The sequence below is a fragment of the Lutra lutra genome, chromosome 11 (genome assembly GCF_902655055.1).
Source record: "Lutra lutra chromosome 11, mLutLut1.2, whole genome shotgun sequence".
Lineage (NCBI taxonomy): Eukaryota > Metazoa > Chordata > Mammalia > Carnivora > Mustelidae > Lutra > Lutra lutra.
Window position 1 is genome coordinate 104,197,742 of NC_062288.1, and position 24,396 is coordinate 104,222,137.

The 24,396-nt window shown below is 42.2% G+C and overlaps 1 protein-coding gene across 1 annotated transcript; it reads right to left on the minus strand.

The window, feature by feature from the left end:
• Nucleotides 1-24,396, minus strand: XRCC2 (X-ray repair cross complementing 2). The gene is made up of 3 exons (XM_047695952.1): nucleotides 24,242-24,396; nucleotides 12,065-12,146; nucleotides 1-1,580 (listed from the first exon to the last, which is right to left on the minus strand). Exons 1-3 carry the CDS (start codon nucleotides 24,278-24,280, stop codon nucleotides 859-861), a joined length of 843 nt encoding a protein of 280 aa, XP_047551908.1. The 5' UTR covers nucleotides 24,281-24,396; the 3' UTR covers nucleotides 1-858.

The window sequence follows — 24,396 nt, forward strand, 5'->3', positions numbered from 1 at the left end:
GAAGTTGAGATTTTCTTCCTCTCCACAATACATTACCTTGTGTACCCCTCGAGGTGCATGCTCCCCATTCTGGCTATTCCTTGGCCAGAGTACACAAAGCCCTGTCCAGCTCTCAGCTGGAAATAATTTGACTCATTGCATGGTATGGCTGGACTATTCTAAATGGCTAAGAACATACTAGTTACAGTTCTACTACAGTTTTAGCCTTTATCACTTAATGAGGAGATGAAAATGTCAAAAACAATCTTCATAGAATTCTTTGAATGGTTATATTATTTCCCCGTGTTAAAAAAAACTGTACAGAGACCCAACCAGAATGCAACTCCATCTTGGACTCATTCTAACTCTGATCAAAATGCTCTGGCTTTCCATAGTCTTTGGTGTAAAAGGCAGATGGGCAGGCTCGTGTTTTCATCCCCTTTGCAGAAATAACAGCTCTACAGAAACATTTTCCAAAGTCACAGCTTCCGAAAGGAGTTACATATGAGAAGTCAGAAATGCATTTAAACTTTTCTAAACAATTAAGTACTTAACTAAATTCCAGAAATGTGACACAAAGTTAGAAAAAAGTTCATTTTATTCAGGCCGCAATGTGTAGATTACTTATTTAGTCTTAAAACAAGCTCAATATACAGTTTAATTATTATCAGCACTTTATCTTCAACAACCCAAGAATAGAATAAAGTTTTCCTGTACGAGTTTAAGAAATCCATTCTGGAAAAAAAAAATCCATTCTGTGTAGAAACATTTTTATTAATTCTCCCAGAGTTTAAAACTTTATTACCGAGTTATTTTAGCCCATTAAAGACTTTTTAGATTTTGCATGATATCCTGAAAAACACTATTTTATGACACATATCAACAAAACTCAACGCCACTTTCTCCAATAATAAAAATGTGCTTTTTTGAACTGTTACTTTTTAAATGACGTGAAACTAAAGAAAACTGGTTGCTGGTTTTAAAATCCTCTTGTTTGGAGAAAAATATCCTATGCTTTACTACTCGTTGCCATGCCTTACAGAGATAGGGTCTGTAGTCCACATCTGCCTCACTTGGATGGTTAAAGGCAGGAGGAGGCCCTTCTGTGCAGTCTGAGGTTTTCTGCATTAGACTTTGTGTTGTTGCAAAAAGAACTAAGCGATACTCACTCACGAGTTTCTCTAAGAACTGAGCGCATTTCTTCACGGTGCACTCCTGCAAGTTAACACTGTCTCCTCCATTGGCGCGGTCTATCCAGTAAAAGGCGGACAGGCTATCCAAGATCAAAAGGCAGAGGGAAGGGTGGCTACAAACCGTGGTTTCTAGGGAGTACAGCGTGAGGAGCAGCTGGGTGCTGTTACTGCAGCTCACCAAAAACAACCTTCCCAGGCACTGTTTGACCATTTCTTCACAACTCTGGGACAGTCTATGCTCGAGAATTGTAACCAGCCGGAGCATATCAAAGCGGTAATCTGTGTCAATAAATAAGACTTCTACTTCCAGTCCCCCTTCGGATTTTGGAAGTATACATCGTGCTGTTAAATGATAAAGCATTTCGGTTTTTCCTGTTCCCTCTGGACCATGAAATTCAAGAATATCACCTGTGTAAAATGTAAAAATGTCAGTCAAAATGCAGCAGCACAGTAACGGTAGGCTACAAAATGAAAAGTCTGCAACAGTGTGTAAAAAGATGTTTACTGGAATGTGAAAGAAAAATTCTAAATCCATTTGCGAAAATGGATCCATATAAGCAAATACAAATAAGTAAGGAAATTAAATCATTAAATTTCACCTCTGAGAAAGGAGCTGGCTATTAATTAGCATCAAGAAAACGTGAAAAACAGAATGACAAGGTGGAAAGGCACCCAAGGAAGTCTCCCGGGGAGGAGTCCACATGCACTCACACTGAAACTGAGAAGCTAAGAATAAAGTGCTAAAAGAAGCTACTGACCACTACGGTACACAGCACTTCTGCTACTTGATTATCCAATATACATCCTCCCCCTTCCCTTAAGTATAAAACCTCTATTTGGGCGGGGGGGGGGGGGAGGCAGTGCATCAAGCTAAAAAACTATTTTTCTCAGTATCCCTTGCGAGGAGGAGTCAGGAGGATCACCAGAGCCAGGGAGTCACGAGTACAACTCTGTTGGGGGTTTCTAAGTTTTGCTTTCCTGGTACAGGTGCCACTTCTGCTCTGCCATACCCTGCTCTGGAGGGGAAGCAACCGTCCTGAGGCAGTGAGTAGAAAAGGGACACCCTAAGTAGGGAGGACCCTGAGAATCGTGGAGCAGGAAGACAAAAGGTTCCCAGGACTTTGATGACATGGTGGAATCCCACACCAGCTAGGCAGGGCCTGCGTCTATACCACCTGTGAGGTGAGGAAAATAAGCCTCTATCAGGTAAGCCACTGAGTTGGACTTCTGTCACACGCGGCTGAAATGATCCCTAACTAGGGTTTTTTGGTGTGACTGGCATTATGGGCGGAACAATTCTCGACACTGCAGTTTCATATGTTCAGCTCTTGGGCCTAAATGCCAGTAACAGCCCTCCACATTTCCAAAATGCTATCGGTTATTCTCCGCTATATAAATTTCTTGAAGCTGTGCCCTGCTGGAATGACATCTGCACTGTAAATTATTTTCCCAGCATTATAAGCTGAAGTAAACTACTCTGAATTTCAAAGACTCCAAATCTTTTTTCTATATAGGTTTCTATACAGGAAAACGCAAATTAAACACCTGGGGAAACTGTCCTACCTCCAGAGCTCTTCAAAACCCACTCCTAAGAGTGGCCTTCCAATCCTTGCTAGTTTGTTTCCCTTTAACTTATGGCTGAACCACAGGACTGGAAACACTGTTAAAAATGCAGATTCTCAGGCCCCAACCAAATCACTAGTGTGAGAGTCCAGTTCCTTTACTTCCTGTTATTACTAACAAACCACTGTAAATTGGAACATTCACAAAGAATGTAAAAAAACGAGCATGTTACCACTATAACATATTTAAGGTACTATGAAACTTGAACCAGTTTCTACCATAATCTTACATGCAATATGCAATTAAAATTTTAAATAAAAATGATTCCCCACACCCCTCCCCCCAAAGATTCTAGACTCAAGAAGTGAAACTATTTTCACAATAACAACTGTTCACCGATACTCTTGCTGGCAGTTAACACAGTAACTAAGTAACTATTCAGGCCAGATGTTCAGTTTACTCTCCTACTACTGACTAAGAAGCGAAGCTGAAATCCTCCCCTTACCCACAAGTAAGTCTTTTACTTCCCTATATTACAGAGCGTAAACTACATGCATTTGATGAAACATTAATGTAGAACAGATATTAATGGTAGAGAAGGAAAGCTGAAAACACAGATTAGCAAAACTAATCTCAAAATAGTTTGTAGGATGCAGCGAACCGCACGGAGAACACAGTGGGGAAATCAGCCAGCAGACGGCACCAGACCCTCCCTTCCTTCCCCAGAAAAGAAGGCGATGAGACCTATCAACAGCGACCAGCTTTTCTATGGTGCTTTACAGATGAAAGGGGACAGCTTGATGATAGCTCATTTGACCCTGATAACAACACTCTGAGCGAAGAAAGCAAACTTTATCACGTTCCATCATTGCAGTTATCATGCTATATAATTTTTAAAAGATTTTTTAGTTTTACTTAATGTCTACACCCAAAGTGGGGCTCAAACTACAACCCTAAGATCAAGAGCCGCACACTCCATAGGCCAACCAGCCAGGGGCCCCTCATGCTGTACGATTTCTGGCTATTTCGTCGTATTTCCTACGCACTACTTTAAGGTTGGGACTTTACTATTCTACTTCCAGCAAAAAACACGTACCTTTTGAATGCCCTTCATTAGGTTACTTTCTTTTTGAGAACTTCTTGAGAGACATCTGAAAAATGAAAATGTAAGTCCTACCTGGTGAGGGCTTAAGGCTCCAGAGTGAGCTCTGGAACATCGCATTTTGAAAAGAAGCAAGTCAGTAGGGAGTCCCAGGTAGGGAGTGCGGCACTGGTCACCAGAGTCCTGCAGGTGTAAAGGCCCAGGACCAAGGCTGGAAACGAGAGACCAACACAGGAGACAAGCCAGAAGAGGAATAGAGTGCCCAGTACAAGTCCAGCCCGCTGCCCACGGCCCCTGGCCCAGTGAGTGTGGACACTTCGTTTCTGTCAGGTCTTCAGTGCCTGCCCATGTTCAGGGGTAAGGTAGCGACGTATGTAAAGGTTCTTCTCAGAGACAGGGTTGGAAGTACCCATACACATCAAACACATAAGGAAAGCAGGAATTTTTAATTCACGTAATCACATAAATATCCTAACAAGAATTTAGCTTTCAAAATGCTATGTTAGGTAGGTGTCACAAAATAAAAATGTCCTACAACCCCTAGGGATTTGAGATTCAAGACCGTAATAAGAGTGCAGACATAATGATCTGAGAATAAGCTACAAAGCAACAGAGAACAGAAAGCTCAATTTGGTGGGTGAGAGTAAACAAAAAATTAGGAATAGAGGCCAAAAACACAACTCTTGGGATAGATCCACGATAGAGGAGTCGGCATGAAGACATAAAACATGAATTTAATATAAAAATTAGAGGAGGAAAATGACACAGAGCACAAAAGGTTTCAAGAAAATGAAAGAATACTGGGGCGCCTGGGTGGCTCAGTGGGTTAAAGCCTCTGCCTTCGGCTCAGGTCGTGATCCCAGGGTCCTGGGATCGAGCCCCGCATCGGGCTCTCTGCTCGGCAGGGAGCCTGCTTCCCTTCCTCTCTCTCTCTGCCTGCCTCTCTGCCTACTTGTGATCTCTGTCTGTCAAATAAAAAAAAAATAATAATAATAATTTAAAAAAAAGAAAGAAAATGAAAGAATACTAAATAACATTAAATGAAGCACAAAATTTCTAAAAGTAAAGTGGCAGAGGAGAGTTTGGGAACAGATCCCTGAACTGGTCCCAGATAGTTACCTTGCACCAGTAAATGTGTAGTATGCAAAACCACATTTATTTTTATTTTTTTTTAAAGATTTTATATTTATTTATTTGACAGAGAGGTCACAAGCAGGCAGAGAGGCAGGCAGAGAGAGAGGAGGAAGCAGGCTCCCCGCTGAGCAGAGAGCCCGATGCGGGGCTCGATCCCAGGACTCCGAGATCATGACCCGAGCCGAAGGCAGCGGCTTAACCCACTGAGCCACCCAGGCGCCCCAGCAAAACCACATTTAATATATGTATTATTTTATGAAGCAAACTTCAAAATCAGATACTCAGAAAAGAGATGGGAGGGCTCTCCAGGGAGAACTCAGCGTTCTTCCAAGGATTAGGCTGCAGGGAAGGCAGGGGGCACACAAAGAATTAGGGGAAAAATATGATGGTTTACATTCATTTAAAAAGTAATATTCAACAGCAGTTTCATGAGGCTGAAGTCAAATGAAGACAACCAAAGGTAGGAGAAAGGCAACATATTCTGAAGTAAAAGGGAAGAGACTCCACTGGCCAGAGGGTAAGTGGGAGCCGTCTGTGGGTATTTCTGGAATCCTCAGAATAGGAAAAAAATGAAAATCTAGCTGAGTATTTTCTTGGAGAGAAGGTGGTGCTCATAAACATCATTCAGCATAACTCAATGGAGTAAGTCTTTGAGAGCACTCGTTACATGGTTTAACACGGTTTGCTAAATTCATACATTACTAAGAAACAGATGACGTAAGTATATGGATTCCTTAGATTCTTGGTTTGACAAGATTGAGATGAGGCAAAGCTTAAGGTGAAATCCTTGGTTAGGAGATTAAGGGGTATATAAAGACACTCTTTTCCTTTTACAGATTAATAGCAAAGCAGTAAAAAGGTCATCTGTTAACAACTGGGGAAATAAAATGTGCAAACTTACAAATTACACATAAATATCATCACGGTCCCAGATTCCCTATAAATATGTTTAATGATGAAGTCAGTTTTGTTGATTTTATAAACATTTACTGTCTAATCATCACATCAAAAATCATATTCAAGCATGATGTCCTACAGAGGGGCATAGTCCTTTTAGCTGTTTTTGAAGTTACTATCTCAAATGTTTCTGAGACCTGTTGGAAAAGAAATCATACCCTTGTCCATTCAAAGTATTGCATATGACAACTTGGGAGTAAAAAAAACAAAAAAACCACCTCTCACCACTAAACACACACAAACACACACACACACACACACACACAAACACACACACACACACACACACACACACACACACACACCTCTCTATAGTTTGGCACTTGACAAATTAAGCTAAATCAGAAAATCTGGATGGTTTGGCCTTGGTAGTTGCTCTCACAAATAGAATGCTGTAAGGGATCTGGGTAACAGATTGTCAGAGTGAGTTTATGAATCTGAAGATCCTTCAAAATAAGGATAAAAAAGAAAAGCCAAAAAATACACCATCTTGGTACCAACCTACTAATTATATAACAATATGTTGAATTTGCAGATTACAATCATACAGAAGAGGTAATGAGTTAGGTATGCACTATTGTATATGGTATAGTATACAGTACTGCATAACTACTATGAAAAAGCATTTAGAAATGTTTACAACGGAGTAGAGCTTTCTATAAGCCCTAAATGTGAACTTCCCCATACAGCTTCTGATAAACTGTTGTTGACAAACAATCCTTGTAATACCAGTCTTAGGTCTGCTACTGCTCCAGTGGGCACTCATTTAACTAGTTTCACAGCTAAAATATCTACAGTATTTATAAAATATTGAAATTAAGATGGTGTTAATCCAAACTAAGTAAACTTTTTTGTTAGTGATTGAGCACGATGGTGTTTTTAAAGTTTCTACAAATATAACATTCAGGGCACGTGGGTGGCTCAGTGGGTTAAGCCTCTGCCTTAGGCTCAGGTCATGATCTCAGGGTCCTGGGAACCAGTCCCGCATTGGACTCTCTGCTCAGCAGGGGGCCTGTTTCCCTCTCTCTCTGTCTGCCTCTGCCTACTTGTGATCTCTCTCTCTCTCTCTGTCAAATAAATAAATAAAATCTTAAATATATATATATATAACATTCAAATGGATAAGCGGTGCTCTGACCCATGTTTTCGTGTCAGTTTCATAAGGTCCAACTTAATAATATCTTATCTGATAGAGTAAAAAGTTCAATCTTTTGTCTAACACGTTTGGTCAAAAGTTGTCTTTATTATTGATAGTTTAGAAAATTGTTTGCTAACAGATCTGCTCTATAAAAAAATAGTAAAGGGAATATTCTAGGCTGAATGAAAGGATAGCAGATAGTTACTTGAACGCATGAGTTAATAAAAACCACAGGTAAATGCAACTACAAAGGTAAATATGAAAGACAGTATATGTTTTTTTTTTTTTAAGATTTTATTTATTTGATAGAGATCACAAGTAGGCAGAGAGGCAGGCAGAGAGAGAGAGAGAGGGAGAAGCAGGCTTCCTGCTGAGCAGAGAGCCCGATGCAGGGCTCGATCCCAGGACCCTGGGATCATGACCTGAGCCGAAGGCAGAGGCTTTAACCCACTGAGCCACCCAGGTGCCCCGACAGTATATGTTTTATATTTGTAATTTTTTTCACTTATCTGACTTAAACAAATGAACTAAATAATATTTTTTATTTATTTCTTTGTTATAATAATTTTAATTCTTTTTTTTTTAAGATTTTATTTATTTGACAGAGAGAGATCGATCACAAGTAGGCAGAGAGGTGGATAGAGAGAGAGGAGGAAGCAGGCTCCCCACTGAGCAGAGAGCCCGATGCGGGGCAGATCCCAGGACCCTGAGATCATGACCTGAGCCAAAAGCAGAGGCTTAACCTACTAAGCCACGCAGGCGCCCCAATACATTTTAATTTCTTTGCTGTAATGACTTTTTAATTTCTTGCATTAAGTCACAATTTTAGAAGTGTTTATGGATATACGATGCATAGATATGTAACTTGTAACAGCACAAAGGAAGAAGGAAGAAATGGAGCTACCCAGTAGCAAAGTATTTATAAAATATGGAAATTAAGATGGTATTAATCCAAACTAGATTATTTTAAATTAAGATATTAATTGTGATCCTCAGAGCAACCATTAGGAAAATAACTCAAGGTCGCCTGGGTGGCTCAGTCAGTTAAGTGCCTGCCTTCAGCTCAGGTCAAGATCCCAGAATCCTATGCATGGAACCTGTTGAACCTGCTTTTCCTGTTCCCTCTGCTACTCCCCCTTGGTGGGACTGGGGGGGGGGTAATGAGGCAGTGGCATGGCTCTTTTTTTTAAAAAGTGAAAGTAATGACCAGGAATAAAAATGGTACACTAGGAGCACCTAGGTGGCTCAGTTGATTAACTCTTGCCTCTTGATTTCTGTTCCGGTCATGATCTCAGTGTTTTGAGATCAAGCCCATGTCTGGTGGGGCTCTGTGCTGGGTGTGCAGTCTGCTTAAGATTCTCTCTCCCTCTCCTTCTGCGCACTCCCCAAATGGCACATTAGAAAATATTTAACACAAAAGAAGAGAGTAAAGAAGGAATAGAGAAAGAAAAAAGATATGTCTATATAAAAAGCAAAATGAGGGGCGCCTGGGTGGCTCAGTGCGTTAAGCCGCTGCCTTCGGCTCAGGTCATGATCCCAGGTCCTGGGTTCGAGCCCCACATCGGGCTTTCTGCTCAGCAGGGAGCCTGCTTCCTCCTCTCTCTCTGCCTGCCTCTCTGCCTACTTGTGATTTCTCTCTGTCAAATAAATAAATAAAATCTTTAAAAAAAAAAAAAAAAAAGCAAAATGACAGTCATAAACCCTATCTTATCAGTAATTCATTAACTGTAAGTGGACTAAACAGTCCAAACAAAAGGCAGAGATTGGCAGAATGGAATAAAAACACAGGATTCTGGGGCGCCTGGGTGGCTCAGTGGGTTGAGCCGCTGCCTTCGGCTCAGGTCATGATCCCAGGTCCTGGGTTCGGGCCCCACATCGGGCTTTCTGCTCAGCAGGGAGCCTGCTTCCTCCTCTCTCTCTGCCTGCCTCTCTGCCTACTTGTGATTTCTGTCAAATAAATAAATAAAATCTTTAAAAAAAAAAAAAAAGCACAGGATTCAACTATAGGCTATCTACGACAGGCACACTTTACCAAGTCACAGACAGACTGATAACAAAACAATAGAAAAAGATATGCCATGCAAACAGTAACCAAAAGAGAGCTGATGCGGCTGTACTTGTACTGTACAAGTACTGTACTCAAAATATACTTTGAGACAACTGTTACTAGAAACGAGGGACATTTTTGTTTTCCATTGTGCTAAAAGATGGCATACAAGTTACCATTTCTAATTGTACAGTTCAGTAGTGTTAAGTTCCAGTCACATTGTTGTACAACATCTCCAGAACTTCCATCATGCAAAACTGAAACTCTATCCCCATTAAACAACAACTCCCCTTCTCCCCTTTTTCCTCAGTCCCGGGTAACTATCATTCCTGTTTCTATGAATTTGACTGCTTTAGATACCTCATGTAAGTGAAATCACAATATTCTCCTTTTTGTGACTAGTTCATTTCACTTAGCATGTCCCCCCTGTTTATCCATGTAGTAGCATGACAGGATTTCCTTCCTTTTTAAGGCTGAACAATATTTCCTCGTCTGCATATACCACATTTTGTTGATGTATGCATCTGTCAACGCACATCTGGGTTGGCCCCATCTCTTAGCTATTATGAGTAGTGCCGTTATGAACATAGGACTGCAAATATCTCTACAATATTCTGCTTTCAATTCTTCTGGAGATCTACCCAGAAGTGGAATTGTTGGATCATATATATGGCAGTTCCTTTTTTTTAAGATTTATTTTGAGAGAAAGAAGAGTGAGCACAGTGGGGGTAGGGCCAGAAGGACAAGGAGAGAAAGAATCCCAAGCAGACTCTACACCAAACCAAGAGCCCAACCTGGAGCATGGCCTGTGCTGAAATCAGGAGTTGGATGCTTAACTAACTGTACCACCCAGGTGCCCCAATCATACAGCAGCTCTATTTTTGATTTTTTGAGGAACCTTCATACTGTTTTTCACAGTGCCACCATTTTACAATCACATTAACAGTGCAGAATTTTTCTACAACCTTAACACTTGTTATTTTGTTTTTTACTGTTACCATCCTAATGGGTGTGAGGTTACAAAGGACACTTTATAAAGATAAATGAATCAATCCATCAATAAGGTAAAATTATAAACTTGAAAGTGCCCAACAGTGCACAAAGCCCTAAAGTATATGAAGCAAAACTGAGAAGTAAAGGGAGAAATACACAATTCAACAGTAATCATTGGAAAATTCAATACCCATTTTCAATACTGGATAGAACAATTAGGCAGAAGACCAACAAGGACAGGAGACTTAATGCTAAAAATCAACCAGAATTATTACAAAACATCACGAAAACACTCAATCCAACTATAGCAGAATATACATTCTTCTCAAGTGCACATGGAACATTCTTCAAGATAGACCGTATGGTCAGCAATAAAACAAGCCTCAATCAATTAAAAAGACTGAATCAGAGAAGTATGTTCTCTGATCGGAAAAGAATGAAAACAGGAATCAGTAATGACAACAAAGCGGTAAATCTTCTTGACCTTGACTGGATTAGCCAATGGCCTAGCTATGATACCAAAAGCATGAGCAATAAAAGACAAAACAGATAAACTGGACTTCATCAAAATTAATAACTCTGTGCTTCAAGACACCATCAAGACAGTGAAGACAACCACAGAGCGGGAGAAAGTATTTCCAAACCGTATTGGATAAGGGACTTGTATCTAGAATATATAAAGGACTCTCACTACTCAACAACAAAAAATCCATTTTTTAAAAGGGCAAAAGATATGCCATTTCTCCAAATTACACCTAGAAATTGCCATTAAGCACAAGCAAAGATGCTTAATATCATTAGCCACCAGGGAATGTAAGTCAAAACCACAATGAGATATCATTTCATACTCACTAGGAAGGCTAGATAGAATCAAAGACACAGACGATGACAGTTGTTTGTAGGATGTGGAAAAACTGAACTATTCTAGGCCTCGCCCCTGGCGGCAAGTAAAATGTGCAGCCGCTATGCCCAACAGCCCCACAGCTCCACCAAAGGTTAAGCCCAGTCACCGCATGAACCTAACAGTCCCTCTCGTGGGTATCACGCATGAGAACCAAACACATGAATCCACAGAAAAGCTCATACACAAATCATCCCAGCAGCATTATCCATAACAGCAAAAAGCAGAAACCCAAATGTCCATCGAATGATGAACGGATAAAGCGTGGTATATCCACTCAACAAGAACCAGAACCACTGAGCCATGCCACGGTATAAAAGCTGGAAATGTTATGCAAAGGAGCAGAAGCCAGTCACAGAAGACCACATACTGTATGATTACATGAAATACACAGGCAAGGCTGGTCTAGAGAGTCATCAAGTAGATCAGTGGGCACCCAGGGCTGAGGGATGTGGGAGCAAATGGGAAGTGACTGCTAAGAGGCACGGCTTGCTTTCTCGGGCAATGAAAATGTTCTAAAATCAATTGTGATGACAGCTGCATACATGTAAATACAAGTCAGGAAGCTGCACGCTTAAATGGGTGAATTACACCTCCACAGAGCTCTTCCACTAACGAGGACAAACAATGCCAGCACAGTAGTACTCTTCTGTAAGTCTTCCCTAGTGTAAAAGTGCGGGGGGAACAAGTGGCCATGTCTTTTCCCTTCCACTGAAGTAGTAACAGACAACGGGGTACTTAAGGACTTACCTGTGACTCTCAAACTTCTAAAGAATTAAAAAATAAATAAATTATAGTAACAAAACTCTCTCAACTACTGTGTTGGGGTAAGAGAGGCCAATATTTATTCTGAAGATTTTACCAAAGAAGAGCCAAAATTTAACTCATCTGACACAGATAATGAAGACTTAAAAGTGTTCTAGCATGATCTATTTCTCACTTTTTAATTTTACAGGTTAATCCATATAGCCGTTTGCTACAAGTATGTACATATAAATAAATATATGGTTTTAGAAGACTTAATGTGTGACATTGTGTTTTGGTTTGAGATTTTTACCATGTACAGATGAATCTTCATCAGCAAACAGACTCGGTTCTATTTCTTTCAAGGAACTTCTACCTTCAAGTCGGGCAAGAAGCTAGCAAAAGAAAAAAAAGAAAAACTCATTACCTAAAAATATAAAATCTTAGACATCTACATTTACACCATTTTCCAAAGGTCTATAAAAAAGACCCATTTAATTTTGAGGATTTGGAGGAAATCATGAAATAGGAAATACAAGTTAGGAGGAAAATTGTGTTCGTTCATCCAGAAAACACTTCCTTATTTCTTTACATCTCAAATACTGATGGTATAAAATGAGCCCCAGGAAGACTCTGGACACCAAGTTCAGGGGAGCTTCTGCAGTTAGCAGACCGTCACACATTGTTGTTCGGAGAACTGAGCACCCTCCATAATTCCACCAGGAGAGGACAACTGGAAGGTCTGCATTTGGAATTCTCCTGGACTTTGACACCTCCTCCTGTGCCTGTCTTTAAGAGTGCATCCTTTCCCTGCAGTAAACCATAACCATGAACACAACCACTTTCAATGAGTTCTTTGAGTCCTTCTACGGAATTGCTATACCTCAAGGTGTCCCCGGGGTCCCCAGGCCCCCCAACTTGCAAACAATATCAAAGCGGAGTGTAGTCTTAGGGATCCGGAACTTGGTAAAGTCTGCTCCCGGGACGTCCCCAATTTCACACACAGATGAAGGACTTCTGCTCCAAAATTAAATACAATCTTTTTCTCCCCCTCTCGGAAGAGCACTTGTACTGATAATTTGAATTGGATGCTTTTTTCATAGACTACCCTTTATTTTGAAAGAACAACTAAAAGAAACTTTGATTATACAAACTCTGGTATTTGGCAGACATTTTATTAAAACGAAGAAAGTAAGCTTGTCACTTCAAGAAAATTGACAGTTGGGAGCCTGGGTGGCTCAGTAGGTTAAAGCCTCTGCCTTCAGCTCAGGTCATGGTCTCAGGGTACTGGGATCGAGGCCCGCATCGGGCTCTCTGCTCAGTAGGGAGCCTGCTTCCCCCCCTCACCCGGCCTCTCTGCCTACTTGTGATTTCTGTCTGTCAAATAAATAAATAAATAAATAAATCTTTAAAAAAAAAGAAAGAAAATTGACAGTATTTGTTGCCAATGATAACATTTGAATTTTAGAAAACTCGCCCACCACTGTGACCTTGATAGCTTCCCGATACTTAAGATCCTTTATGGGGAAGACACCAATGTTTTAATGAATGTGATTTTTAAAAATAATTATTTAACAAACACGCCAATTCTTGAAAGATCTGTGTAATTCAGTGAACCAGTATTTCCAAATGACCAATGCATGTTAAATCAGTCCTGGGTAAAAGATTCACTCCAAGTGTAAGACCAATCAATCAATGGTTTTAACATATTAAAAAAAAAAAAATCACTGATATAATTTTATATTCTACATTGCAATTAACTTTTAGGAAACTAATATCTTGTCCCGTTTTGGTACAGAATCAAAGAAGTAAACCCACAATTATCTAAAAAGACCTTCAAATACTCCTTTTTCCAACTATACATCGGAAGTACTTTATGTTGTTCTGGTTGAAGTACAACATTAAGAGAGTCTTAACATAATTCAACCAGAACAAAATAAAGTCATAGACTGGATGCAGAAGAGATGAGACCCCAGTCAAATTCTATTCAACTGGACATTAAAAAAGAGATGTGCAAATATGTAAAAGAGTGTCACTCCTCATATTTTTTGTTTAGGGAAATATAGCTATTTTTCATTAAAATACTTATAATATCCAAAGAGTTTATAACTATCACTTGTATATGAATGCAAATATTTAAAATTCTAAATTTCTCACTGCAGCTCTCTCCAAAGCCCACCTGCTCTGGAGATCTCTCGAGAGTATATTTTTGCTTTAATAAACTTTCTCGCTTCTGCTATTCAATAAATAGATAAATTTCTCAGTTTCACTGACAGCTAAAACCCACATAAACAAAAGCTCTTTTGGTGACAGATATTCACTGAACTTATTGTGATCATTTTGCAACATAAACAAATATCAAACCATTATGATGTACACCTCAATCTAATATAACGTTGTAACTACTATTCTACCAAAAAAAAAAAAAAAATCCCACAAAAAAATGCACAAAAGCTCTTTGAAATCCTCAATAATTTTTACATGTGTAATGCATTCCTGAAGCCAAAAATTGAGAACCACTGAGTTAGAAGATGGAGAGTCCAGCTTGAAAGACAAGACAGAAACTTTCATGAACAAGATGAAACACATAAAATGACTTCAAAATGTTTTAAAAAGGGCGCCTGGATGGTTCGGTTGTTAGGCGGCTGCCTTGGGCTCAGGTTGTGATCCAGGGTCCTGGGATCAAGGCCCACATCAGGCTCCCTGCTCAGTGAAGAAGCCTGCTTCTCCCTCTCCTGCTCTCCTGCTCCCCCTGCCTGTGTTCCCTCTCTCTCCCTGTGTCTCTGTCAAATAAATAAATAAAATCTTTAAAAAAAAAAATGTTTTAAGAAGCATGTATACAAGTAATTATTCTCATCAGAATGACTAACTTAGGAAATTACTCTGATTGTTTACTCTTATTGTCACTCCTCAAAATATTTTAGAATTCTCCACTGTGAGAATTCCTGGTAGGAAAGGATTCAAGAAAGCTTTATATTGGCAGGATACTTGGACAGAGATGGTATAACTCCTCTTATCCAATTGGCTAAGTTAGCCAGTTTGCATCTAATTTTCCACTATTATTAAAAAATCAAATTTATTTTCAAGGATGAAAACTTCCCACTAATATTCAAAATGTTTACAATGCCAAAGCAGAGTCTGTTTCTTTCAAATAAATAAATAAACTTTAAAAAAAAAAAAGGAAAATACCCTAAAAACCTGACATAAACAATTACAGAAATTAAAATTAATGATGTCCAGATTTAAGGAATGAATTAAAAGAAGCCAGGTGTAATCAACCTGGAGTTTCTGAAGGACAAAAAAAGAGTCCAAAGTGTCCATGGTAAAAGGAACCCCAGTGAGTTCTGTTAGACAAGACAGTTTAATCCTTTCAGGGAGATTAACACACTGGGCAATCACAGCTTGGTGATGGATTTCTCTTGATTCTCTCTGCAATCTTTCTGAGGCCAAATTTCCTATTTAGAAAAGAAGGCAAAGTGGACACAACAATTTTAGTCTATTTGGCAATTTCACTAATATTGTTAATTAATAGATTTGACATCTGATTTGTAAATCAGTATCTTCTAGGTTTTATTATTTTAACAAAGTCATCAACTAATAGCTACTATTTGCGCTTACTGTGTATCTGCAGTACCTAATTTATATACATTATCTCTTTTAATTGTTACAGTAACTATTTGTTATCATTCTCTTTTTCAGATGAGAAACTAGTAGATGCCAGAGCCAAGGCTTAAGAGATCTCTTCTGGCTCCCAAAGCCTGGAGTCCGCTGGGCTCCAGTGCCTCAGAGTCAGTATGACGGAGTCTAATAAAATCTGAGTACAGAGATAAAATAGTTTCTGGATCTACTAAGCTGATCCGAGATCCTGTCTAGGCAATTACCTGACCTCTTTCAACCATCTCTGTTAATACTCCCCCCAACAGCAACAAGGAGCCCTCAATGTTTTCAACGGCAGCATTATTACCATAACAATAATATAACCTATAAAGGGGGTAATCCTCACTGCACAGCCAGCCACTGGTAACCATCTCAGCCAACGTGGGGATACACAGATGTAGCAGACATAGTTCCTATCTTCAAAGAATTTAACAGGGGAGAGTCAAAAGTTTACAAAAATGCAATACAGTACAGTGGATGCTACAGAAGAAACACAGGCACGGTGCGTGGAAGGTAAGGGAACCTAACGCCATCTGGGACAAATCTCCCCGGAGGCCCAATCAGTGACCGGGGACCTCCTGGAGCACAGCACCCCTCCCAACATTCTTTCTTTTTGTTTAACCACACCCTTAAGTATACCCTTAGGGCATAACGCCCTTGACCTGCCCCAGAGCGGAACTCCCGACACAGCCATTAGACATTCTCCTCTAGGGTGGTCCCACAGCAGCACTCCCAACCTCCAGGGCTAGAAAAGCCGGTCTCAAGGGTGGTGGAGTTGAGAAGATTCATTCAGGAAGTCCCCTTCTCACAGCAGGCTGCCCTTGCCAGCCTTTCTCTTCAGTCTTAACGTCAGTTCTAATTTGTGGGAGGCACACTTAATTTTGAACAAGAGATTAAGCATTTAGTTCTTTTAAATACATACAAAATGTGCACTGATAGAGAAATGTTTTTCTTCCTACATGGAATGTCCTTTGCCTATTCTCTTTTAAAAACAAATGATGATAATAACATACATTCTTCAAGGCCGCCTCCTTCCATGAAGCTATTACTACTGTACTTAACACATTACCAGCCCATCTCCCTCATCTGGATGTAAAAGCTCAAAAGGAAAAGCACCTATTTTGACTCACAATGGACTCCAAAATGCTTTTGTCTGGCAGAAACTCAGTAGCTGCCTATTAAATTAAAAGGTAAACAGGGCAAAGGTAGGCAGGCTTGGGAAGGATGGAGTGTAAATGACCTCAAACTATTTCCATTTTCATGTTTAGACAGTATGCAAACTTATACCAAACAAAAGTCCATGAGTATTCATGTCCTTGAAGTTCTTTATACTAACAAAAGTCCATTCCCAATGCCATTATATACCTTCTTGTGACACCTAGTAAGCAGAATACCTATCTAGTAAGCAGAATACCTACCATTCAGTTGTGGAAAAGCTTACACAAGAGCAGAAAGAATACAGAGATCAAACTAATTAGAAATTAATGGCATTAAGGTAAATACACACACACACACACACACACACACACACAGAGCTCATTTAGATAAAGGCTCATTTCCCCTGATCTTCTGTAAATAAATTTGTCTGCAGATAGACCCCAGTAGTAGGGTTGCAAACCGGTTCAGTATAAAAGGCTACCTAAGGGGCATCGGGTGGCTCAGTAGGTTAAGCCTCTGCCTTAGGCTCAGGTCATGATCTCAGGGTCCTGGGATCAAGCCCACATCGGCTCTCTGCTCAGCAGGGAGCCTGCTTCCCTCCTCTCTCTCTGCCTGCCTCTCTGCCTACTTGTGATCTCTCTCAAATAAATAAATAAAATCTTAAAAAAAATTAAAAAAAAAGCTACCTAAAGGGGCTCCTGGGTGCTTCAGTCAGTTACCATCTGCCTTTGGCTCAGACCACGATCCCAGGGTTCTGGGATGGAGCTGGGATGAAGCTCAGCTTCTCCCTCAGCATCTCCTCTCAGTTTATGCTTTCTCTCAAATACATAAACAAAACCTTAAAACAAAAACAAAAACCTACCTAAAGAAGCAAACATTCTGAACCAAATATTCCCACCTCTGCCCATAATAGACCTGGATTTCCCAGCTATAAAATAAATACAATTCTTAGTTTTACTACTCATAGTAGTAGAGGAAATTCAGGCAAAAATGTGTAACTATAAGACAAGAAATGAAAGAGAGGAGTCGGAATAAGGAAGCAAGGGAAAGCAGCAGCTAGATGAGTATGTATGTGACTGATGCAAAATTTGGATCTCATGGTAGTTCCATAAATTCCTCTTCACATGGGAAATTAGGCTCCTCTGCCACTTTGAAAATTCAACTGTCCTTCAGGGCGGAGCACTAGGCCTGGCCCTCCAATCAAGCTTGAAGAAAAGCTAATGCTTTTATAAAAGCAATCATCCTGTAAGAGGAAAAGGAAAAATAGATACATATAAACTAAAGCAAAAACTACGGCATGTACGGAGCAACTGGGTGGCTCAGTTGCTAAGCATCTGCCTTTGGCTCAGGTCAGGATCCCAGAGTCCTGGGATCAAACCTCACATCAGGCTCTCCACTCAGCGGGAAGCTTGCTTCCTCCTCTCCCATGCACCGCCCCCAAAAGGTACTACATATATATCTGACAATTTAAGCAGCATGAATTTCTCTTTTTTAAGTTTTTAATTCCAGTTAGTTAATACTAACTGGTTTAATTCCAGTTAGTGTTGTATTAGGTTCAGGTGTACAATACAGAAATCAACACTTCCATACACCACCCCGTGCTCACCCCAAGCACACTCCTTAATCCCCATCACCAGTTTCACCCATACCCCCGCTCTCCTCCCCTCTCTAAACCAGTCTGTTCCCTGAGTCTGTGTCTTGGTTTGTCTCTCTCATTTTTTTCCCTTTGTTTTTTAAGATTTTATTTATTTGACACAAAGAGAGCATGAGCCAGGGGTGGGGAGGGAGAGAGGACAAGCTCACTCCCAGTTGAGCAGGGAACCCAATACAGGACTAGATCCCGGGACTCTGGGATCACAATCTGAGCCCATGTCAGATGCTTAACCGACTGAGCCACCCAGATGCCCGTTTGTTTTATTTCTGAAATTCTTTTTTTTTTTTTTGAGAGAATCTTTTTTTTTAATTTAGGATTTTATTTATTGGACGGAGAGACAGCACAAATAGGCAGAGCGGCAGGCAGAGGGAGGGAGAAAGCAGGCTCTCCGCTGAGCAGGGACCTGATGGGGGCTCGATCCCAGGACTCCGGGACCATGACCTGAGCCAAAGGCAGCCACTTAATCGACTGAGCCACCTGGGTGCCCCTATTTCTTAAATGAATGAAATTACATGGTATTTGTCTTTCTCTGGCTGACTTATGTCGCTTAGCACAGTACTCTCTAGCTCCAACCATGTCACTGCAACTGGCAAGATTTCACTTTTTTATGGTTGAATAGGATTCTGTTGTATGTATACACCACCTCTTCTTTCTTCTTTCTCCATTCATCAGTCTATGGATATCTGGGTTGCTTCAGTATCTCGACTATTGTAAATAATGCTGCTATAAACATGGGGTGCCGGAATCCCTCTGACCCAGTGCTCTTGTACTCTTTGGGTAAATACTCAGGAATGCAATGGCTAGATCATATGGCAGCTCTACTTTTAATTTTTTTTTTTTTTTTTTTTTTTGAGGACCCTCTAGGGTTTTTTCCATAGTGGCTGCACCAGTTTGCATTCCCACAACAGTACACGAGGGTTCCTTTCTCGCCACATCCTGGCCAACACCAGTTGTTTTTTGTGCTGCTGATTTTAGCCATTCTCAAGATGAGTAAGAAGTATTAACTTCTAGCAGAATCTCTAAGGACTAAATTTTAAATTTATGATATCCCACAAATGAGTAATTCCATTAAATGCATTCTTCAGATTTCATTAGGAAGTTATACCAAGCTGCTTCAAATTTTCATTTAGATAAAACAAATATTGGGACCCCTGGGTGGCACAGTTGTTTAAGTGTCCAATTCTTGATTTCGGCTAAGATCATGATCTCAGGGTCGTGAGATCGAGCCCCACATTGGGCTCCAATCTCAGTGCAGGGTCCACTTGGGATTCTCTCCCTCTCCCTCTGTTCCCACTCGCAGAGCTCTCTCTCTCAAATAAATAAAATCTTTTTAAAAAAATCAAATAAATGCAGTCCCAAAAAGAAAACAGTAGAGCATAAAATCAGTATTACAGGAGCTTAATGTTGGCAGAACACTTATTCTCACCTTGCATGTGAGGAACTCTGCTGGAGAAACACTTCTGGCATATTCTCCTATCCTCTCATTCTCCCTCCCCCAGGGAAGATCTTCTAATGGGTTACGAGCAGGTACCCATGGATCATCCCCTTCCTCCCCCACGAGGAACTCTGCTGGAGAAACACTTCCGGCATATTCTCCTATCCTCTCATTCTCCCTCCCCCAGGGAAGATCTTCTAATGGGTTAAGAGCAGGTACCCATGGATCATCCCCTTCCTCCCCCACAATGGCTTTCCTACAGGCAGTACACATTCTGCCGTGTTCCTATACTTTAGTCTAAAAAGAGAAGAGCACTCAGAAACGAGCATTTGGCAACACAGGTTGGCTGATAACCTTACGAGAAGTTTTAGTGGTCTAGTGGGAGACAGAAGCCTGATCACCACGGGCTAGAGAGAATGGGAGATAAGTGCAGACCGGAGCACAGACTTTGCTGTGCTGAGTAGTAAAGGAATGGGGCTGGCTGGGAAGGAGACATCTAGGGAGGTTTTCTGCTTCCTGTTTATTGCTTTATGTTAGGATACCAATGGAAATTATTGGTGAAAAAGAAGATTAAAGATGCAGAAAACTGGGACTACTGGGTGTCTCAGTGGGCTAAGGGTACTGGGATCAAGGACTGCATCAGGCTCCCTGCTCTGACAAATTTTTAAAAAAAAAGAAAAAGAAAAAACAGAAGACAGAAAAATGACCATAGGAGTGGGAAACATCTGTAGCAGTGAGTTCCTTGAGGAGGAATGGGATGGAAGAAATCCATGTCGTAAGTGGAAAAGTTGTACTTTCTTTTTTTTTTTTTTTTTAAAGATTTTATGTACGTATGTATTTTTGTATTTAGGCTGAGCCCACGCTAGAGTGCCCACCCTGGGGGAGGAGCAGAGAGGGAGGGAGAAAGAACTTCAAGCTGACTCCCAGCTGCACGTGGAGTGCAGGGTGGGGGGTAGCCCCCTCTTCAGCACCGCCCATCTCACGATCCTGAGATCGTGACCTGAGCCAAAACCAAGAGTCAGATGTTTAATCGACTGAGCCACCCAGTCACCTCGAAATTGCAGTTTCTTTTCTTTTTTTTTATTAAAGATTTTTATTTATTTGAGAATGAGTGAGAGAGAGATAGCACGAGGTGGGGGAGGGTCAGAGGGAGAAGCAGACTCCAGTGAGCAGGGAGCCCAATGTGGGACCCTTCATGGGACTCCAGGATCATGACCTGAGCCAAAGGCAGTTGCTCAACCAACTCAGGCACCCAGGTGCCCTCGAAGTTGCAGCTTCTTAGAAGCAAAAATATTTACTCTATTTTAAGGAGGAAATTCAGAGAAAACCTGTGCATATATTATCAAGACAGACTTCATGAAAACGGAGGAATTGCAGTATTAATATCTGATAAAGCAGACTTCAGAGGGAAGAAAGTTCCTAGAGACAAAGGGGGACATTACAGAATGAATAATAAAAGTATCATTCCACCCAAAAGACATACGATCCTAAATGTGTAACTTATGAAGCAAAACTAATATAGGTGAAACGAGAATTAGACAAACCCACAATTATATCTGGGACCTTAACAGTCACCTCTCAGCAAAGGACAGAGTTACAAGCAAAATTAAAGATACAGAAATCTCGGGGCGCCTGGGTGGCTCAGTGGGTTAAGCCTCTGCCTTCGGCTCAGGTCATGATCCCGGGGTCCTGGGATGGAGCCCCGCATCAGGCTCTCTGCTCAGCAGGGAGCCTGCTTCCCTTCCCCTCTCTCTGCCTGCCTCTCTGCCTACCTGTGATTTCTCTCTGTCAAATAAAATAAATAAAATCTTTAAAAAAAAAAAAGATACAGAAATCTGAACAAACGAGATCTGACTCATGTATGTAAAACACTGCACCCAACAGCAGCAGCATACATGTTTTTTTCAAGTGCCCATGGGACATCATCAAGACAGATCACATCCTGACCCATAAAACCAACCTCAAATTTAAAAGAACTGAAATCATACAGAGTATGTCCTCCAACAATGAAGGGCACAAACTGGTAATCAGTAACAGAAAGACAACAGGAAAAATTAAGGGAGTTCCTGTGAAGTTTTTTTTTTTTTTTTTTTTTGATGACACACGAAGCAAGGCAGAACGAAGGGAGAGGGAAGAGGAGAAAGATATCAAATTTATCTACTAAAGTAACAATTATTGAGTGCTAACTGTGGGCTAAATATTGTTCTAAACACTGGGACTAAAGGAGTAAACTCAACAGACAACAAAGTCTGCTCTCATGACCTTTAAATCGATATAAAATGTCAGGTGAGATAAGAAGAATAAACAAGGTAAAAGAATAAAGACTAACAGTAGGTAAAAACCAGGTTATTATACTGTAAACTGTAGTCAAGTGCTGGTCTTTAAATGCAGGGTTCATTATTAAGTTTTACACACACTACTTGTCCTACCATAGTTCTATCTCTAGAACACATTAAAAGAAAATATTTTTTGCACTTTATTTTCTTGGAAGACCCTATGAAATGTCTTTTCCCTACTACTCACAAAATGTGGGAATGGTTAGCTGTTTTTTGAAGCTGTAATTCTAGCGAGTTAAAAATTTAAAGTAGTTGTTTGTTGGGCTCGCTTGCGACTTCAGTTCTCCTCAACACGAAGCCTCCCAGTAGAACCAGTAAAGTTTTGTAGCATAATATGCAATGGAAGAAAACTGTGTCCAAACAAATTAAGCACTAGCCAGAGTCCTACAAAACACTCCGAGTTTCACTTAGCTGGTTTTGTTAACAAAAAGGAAAAAGAATAAAGTAGCACCTATTGCCCAGCTCCCTGCTCTCCCCTTGGACCCTCTGTACTCAAGTAGTACAAGCCAAGCAATCTGGCTAAGGGTCTCCATGCAAACATGGCAGGCCAAGGATATGTTGCTAAATTTCCTGTTCCATGACTTGGCTGCGCTGGGCTCCCATTTTTTACTTTTAAAAAGATTTTATTTATTTACTTAACAGAGAGGGAGAGAGAGAGAGCACAAGCAGGAGAAGTGGCAGAGGGAGAAGGAGAAGCAGGCTCCCCACCGAACAGAGAGCCTGATGTGGGGCTTGATCCCAGGACCTGAGCGGAAGGCAGACCCTTAACTGACCGAGCCACCCAGGCGACCCAGGGCTCCCGTTTGTTAGATACTAGGCTTGATCTGACTGCAAAAGTCACCTGTGTTTAACCCTGGTTTCAAACGATCATCTAAATATAAGGTTTTAACTGTAGTGGTTCTAGCAAGGGTTGGTAAACTCTAGCCAGCAGGTTAAATCCAAAAGTTTAAAAATAAGTTTTACTGAACACAGTCATGCTGATTGTCCCCCTTTCTGCGGATGCCTTCACATTAGAACTGCAAGGTTAAGGAGTTCTGACAGAGAGCGCCGTGACCTGCAAAGCCTAAATACTACCTGGCCCTTCACGGGAAACATTTGTGGACTCCTCCTAAGAGCACTGCTTCTCGGGCGCCCGGGTGGCTCGGTCGGTTGGGCGTCTGCCTTCCGCTCAGGTCATGATCCCGTCCCTGGGATGAAGCCCCATGTCAGGCTCCCTGTTAAGCCTGCTTCTCCCCTCCACTTGTTCTCTCAAATACATACATAAAACATTTTTTTTTTTAAGAGTCTTGTTTCTCTCCCTCGTCTGTATAAAAGATTCTTCCTAACCCACCTCGCCCATTTCTCCGGGCTCAGGGCCCAACTCCAGTCTCCCTCACTCGCTTCGTTCTAACTTTCAGAACCACCTGCAGTTCCCTAAACACCCACGTCACCGGCTACTCCCCGCGGCCGCCGCCCCCTCCTTGCCAAACCGATCTCACATGGCCCTTAAACCCTCAGTCCCTGCTCCTCCTGACCAGGGCTCCGTGCTGCCCGCCCTCCACCGGACAGCGCGCTTCCCTCCGAAGGCCGCGGTTCCTCCGAGTCGGCCTCCCCTACTGGTTCTTCAGGCAGAAGTCGTTCCTTTAGCTCCTCGTTCCCGTTCCGTAACCGGTGACCGACGCGCAGGCCGCACTGGATACTTGCCGGTGCCGTTTCTGAGCAAACTCTCGCAGCACCTGTCAAAGCCGGCGTGTCCGCGGACGCCCCGCGCCGGAAACGCTCGCGGGCGAGCGAGCGGCCGGTGCCCCGCGCAGGGGCAGGCGGGAGGCCACCTGCTCCAACACCACCTGTCCCGTTCCTGTCTGCAGACCGTCCGACCCGCAGGCCCCGCCGTGTCCCCGTTTCCGCCGCCCGGCTCACCGCTCCCGACAGCGGGTAGCCCGGGACAGCCCCGGCCCCGCGCGGCGAGCGGACCGCAGGAAGCGCACAGCGACCGGGCACGCGCGGGCGCCTCCCTCCGCCTCCGCTCGCCGCGCGCCAAGCAGCCCACGCACGTCTGACGACTCCCAGGGTCGCGGGCCGGCGCCGGGGGCTCAGGCCGGTGGGGTGGGCCGGGCGGCAGTCCGGCGCGGCCGCCTTCCCTCCGCCGAGCGCCCCGCGCACCCCCGGCCCGGGCCCCCGCCCCGCCTCCCCCGGCCTCCCGGCTCCGTCGCGCGCCCCCCGCCCTGCTCGCGTCTCCGCAGCTCCCGTCCCAGACCCGGCGGCTCTCACCTGCGTCCCAGACTCTGCCCTGCGGAAGTCACTACACATCGCCCCGAAGGCTGGGCGAACCAGGCACTCAACTTTCCCGCCACCAGCGCCATTTACCCCAGCGGCCAAGGCCTCGCAGCCAGTCAAACGCGCTGACCCGCTGACCCGGGCGCGAG

Bases quoted from the DNA above. Each gene is read 5' to 3' on its own strand.
- XRCC2 (XM_047695952.1), bottom strand. From the start codon at position 24,280: ATGTGTAGTGACTTCCGCAGGGCAGAGTCTGGGACGCAG. The intron at 12,147-24,241 runs GTGAGAGCCGCC...TTCTTTTGCTAG, and splicing joins GGGCAGAGTCTGGGACGCAG to CTTCTTGCCCGACTTGAAGG. The intron at 1,581-12,064 runs GTAAAAATCTCA...CATTTTACACAG, and splicing joins TGAAGATTCATCTGTACATG to GTGATATTCTTGAATTTCAT.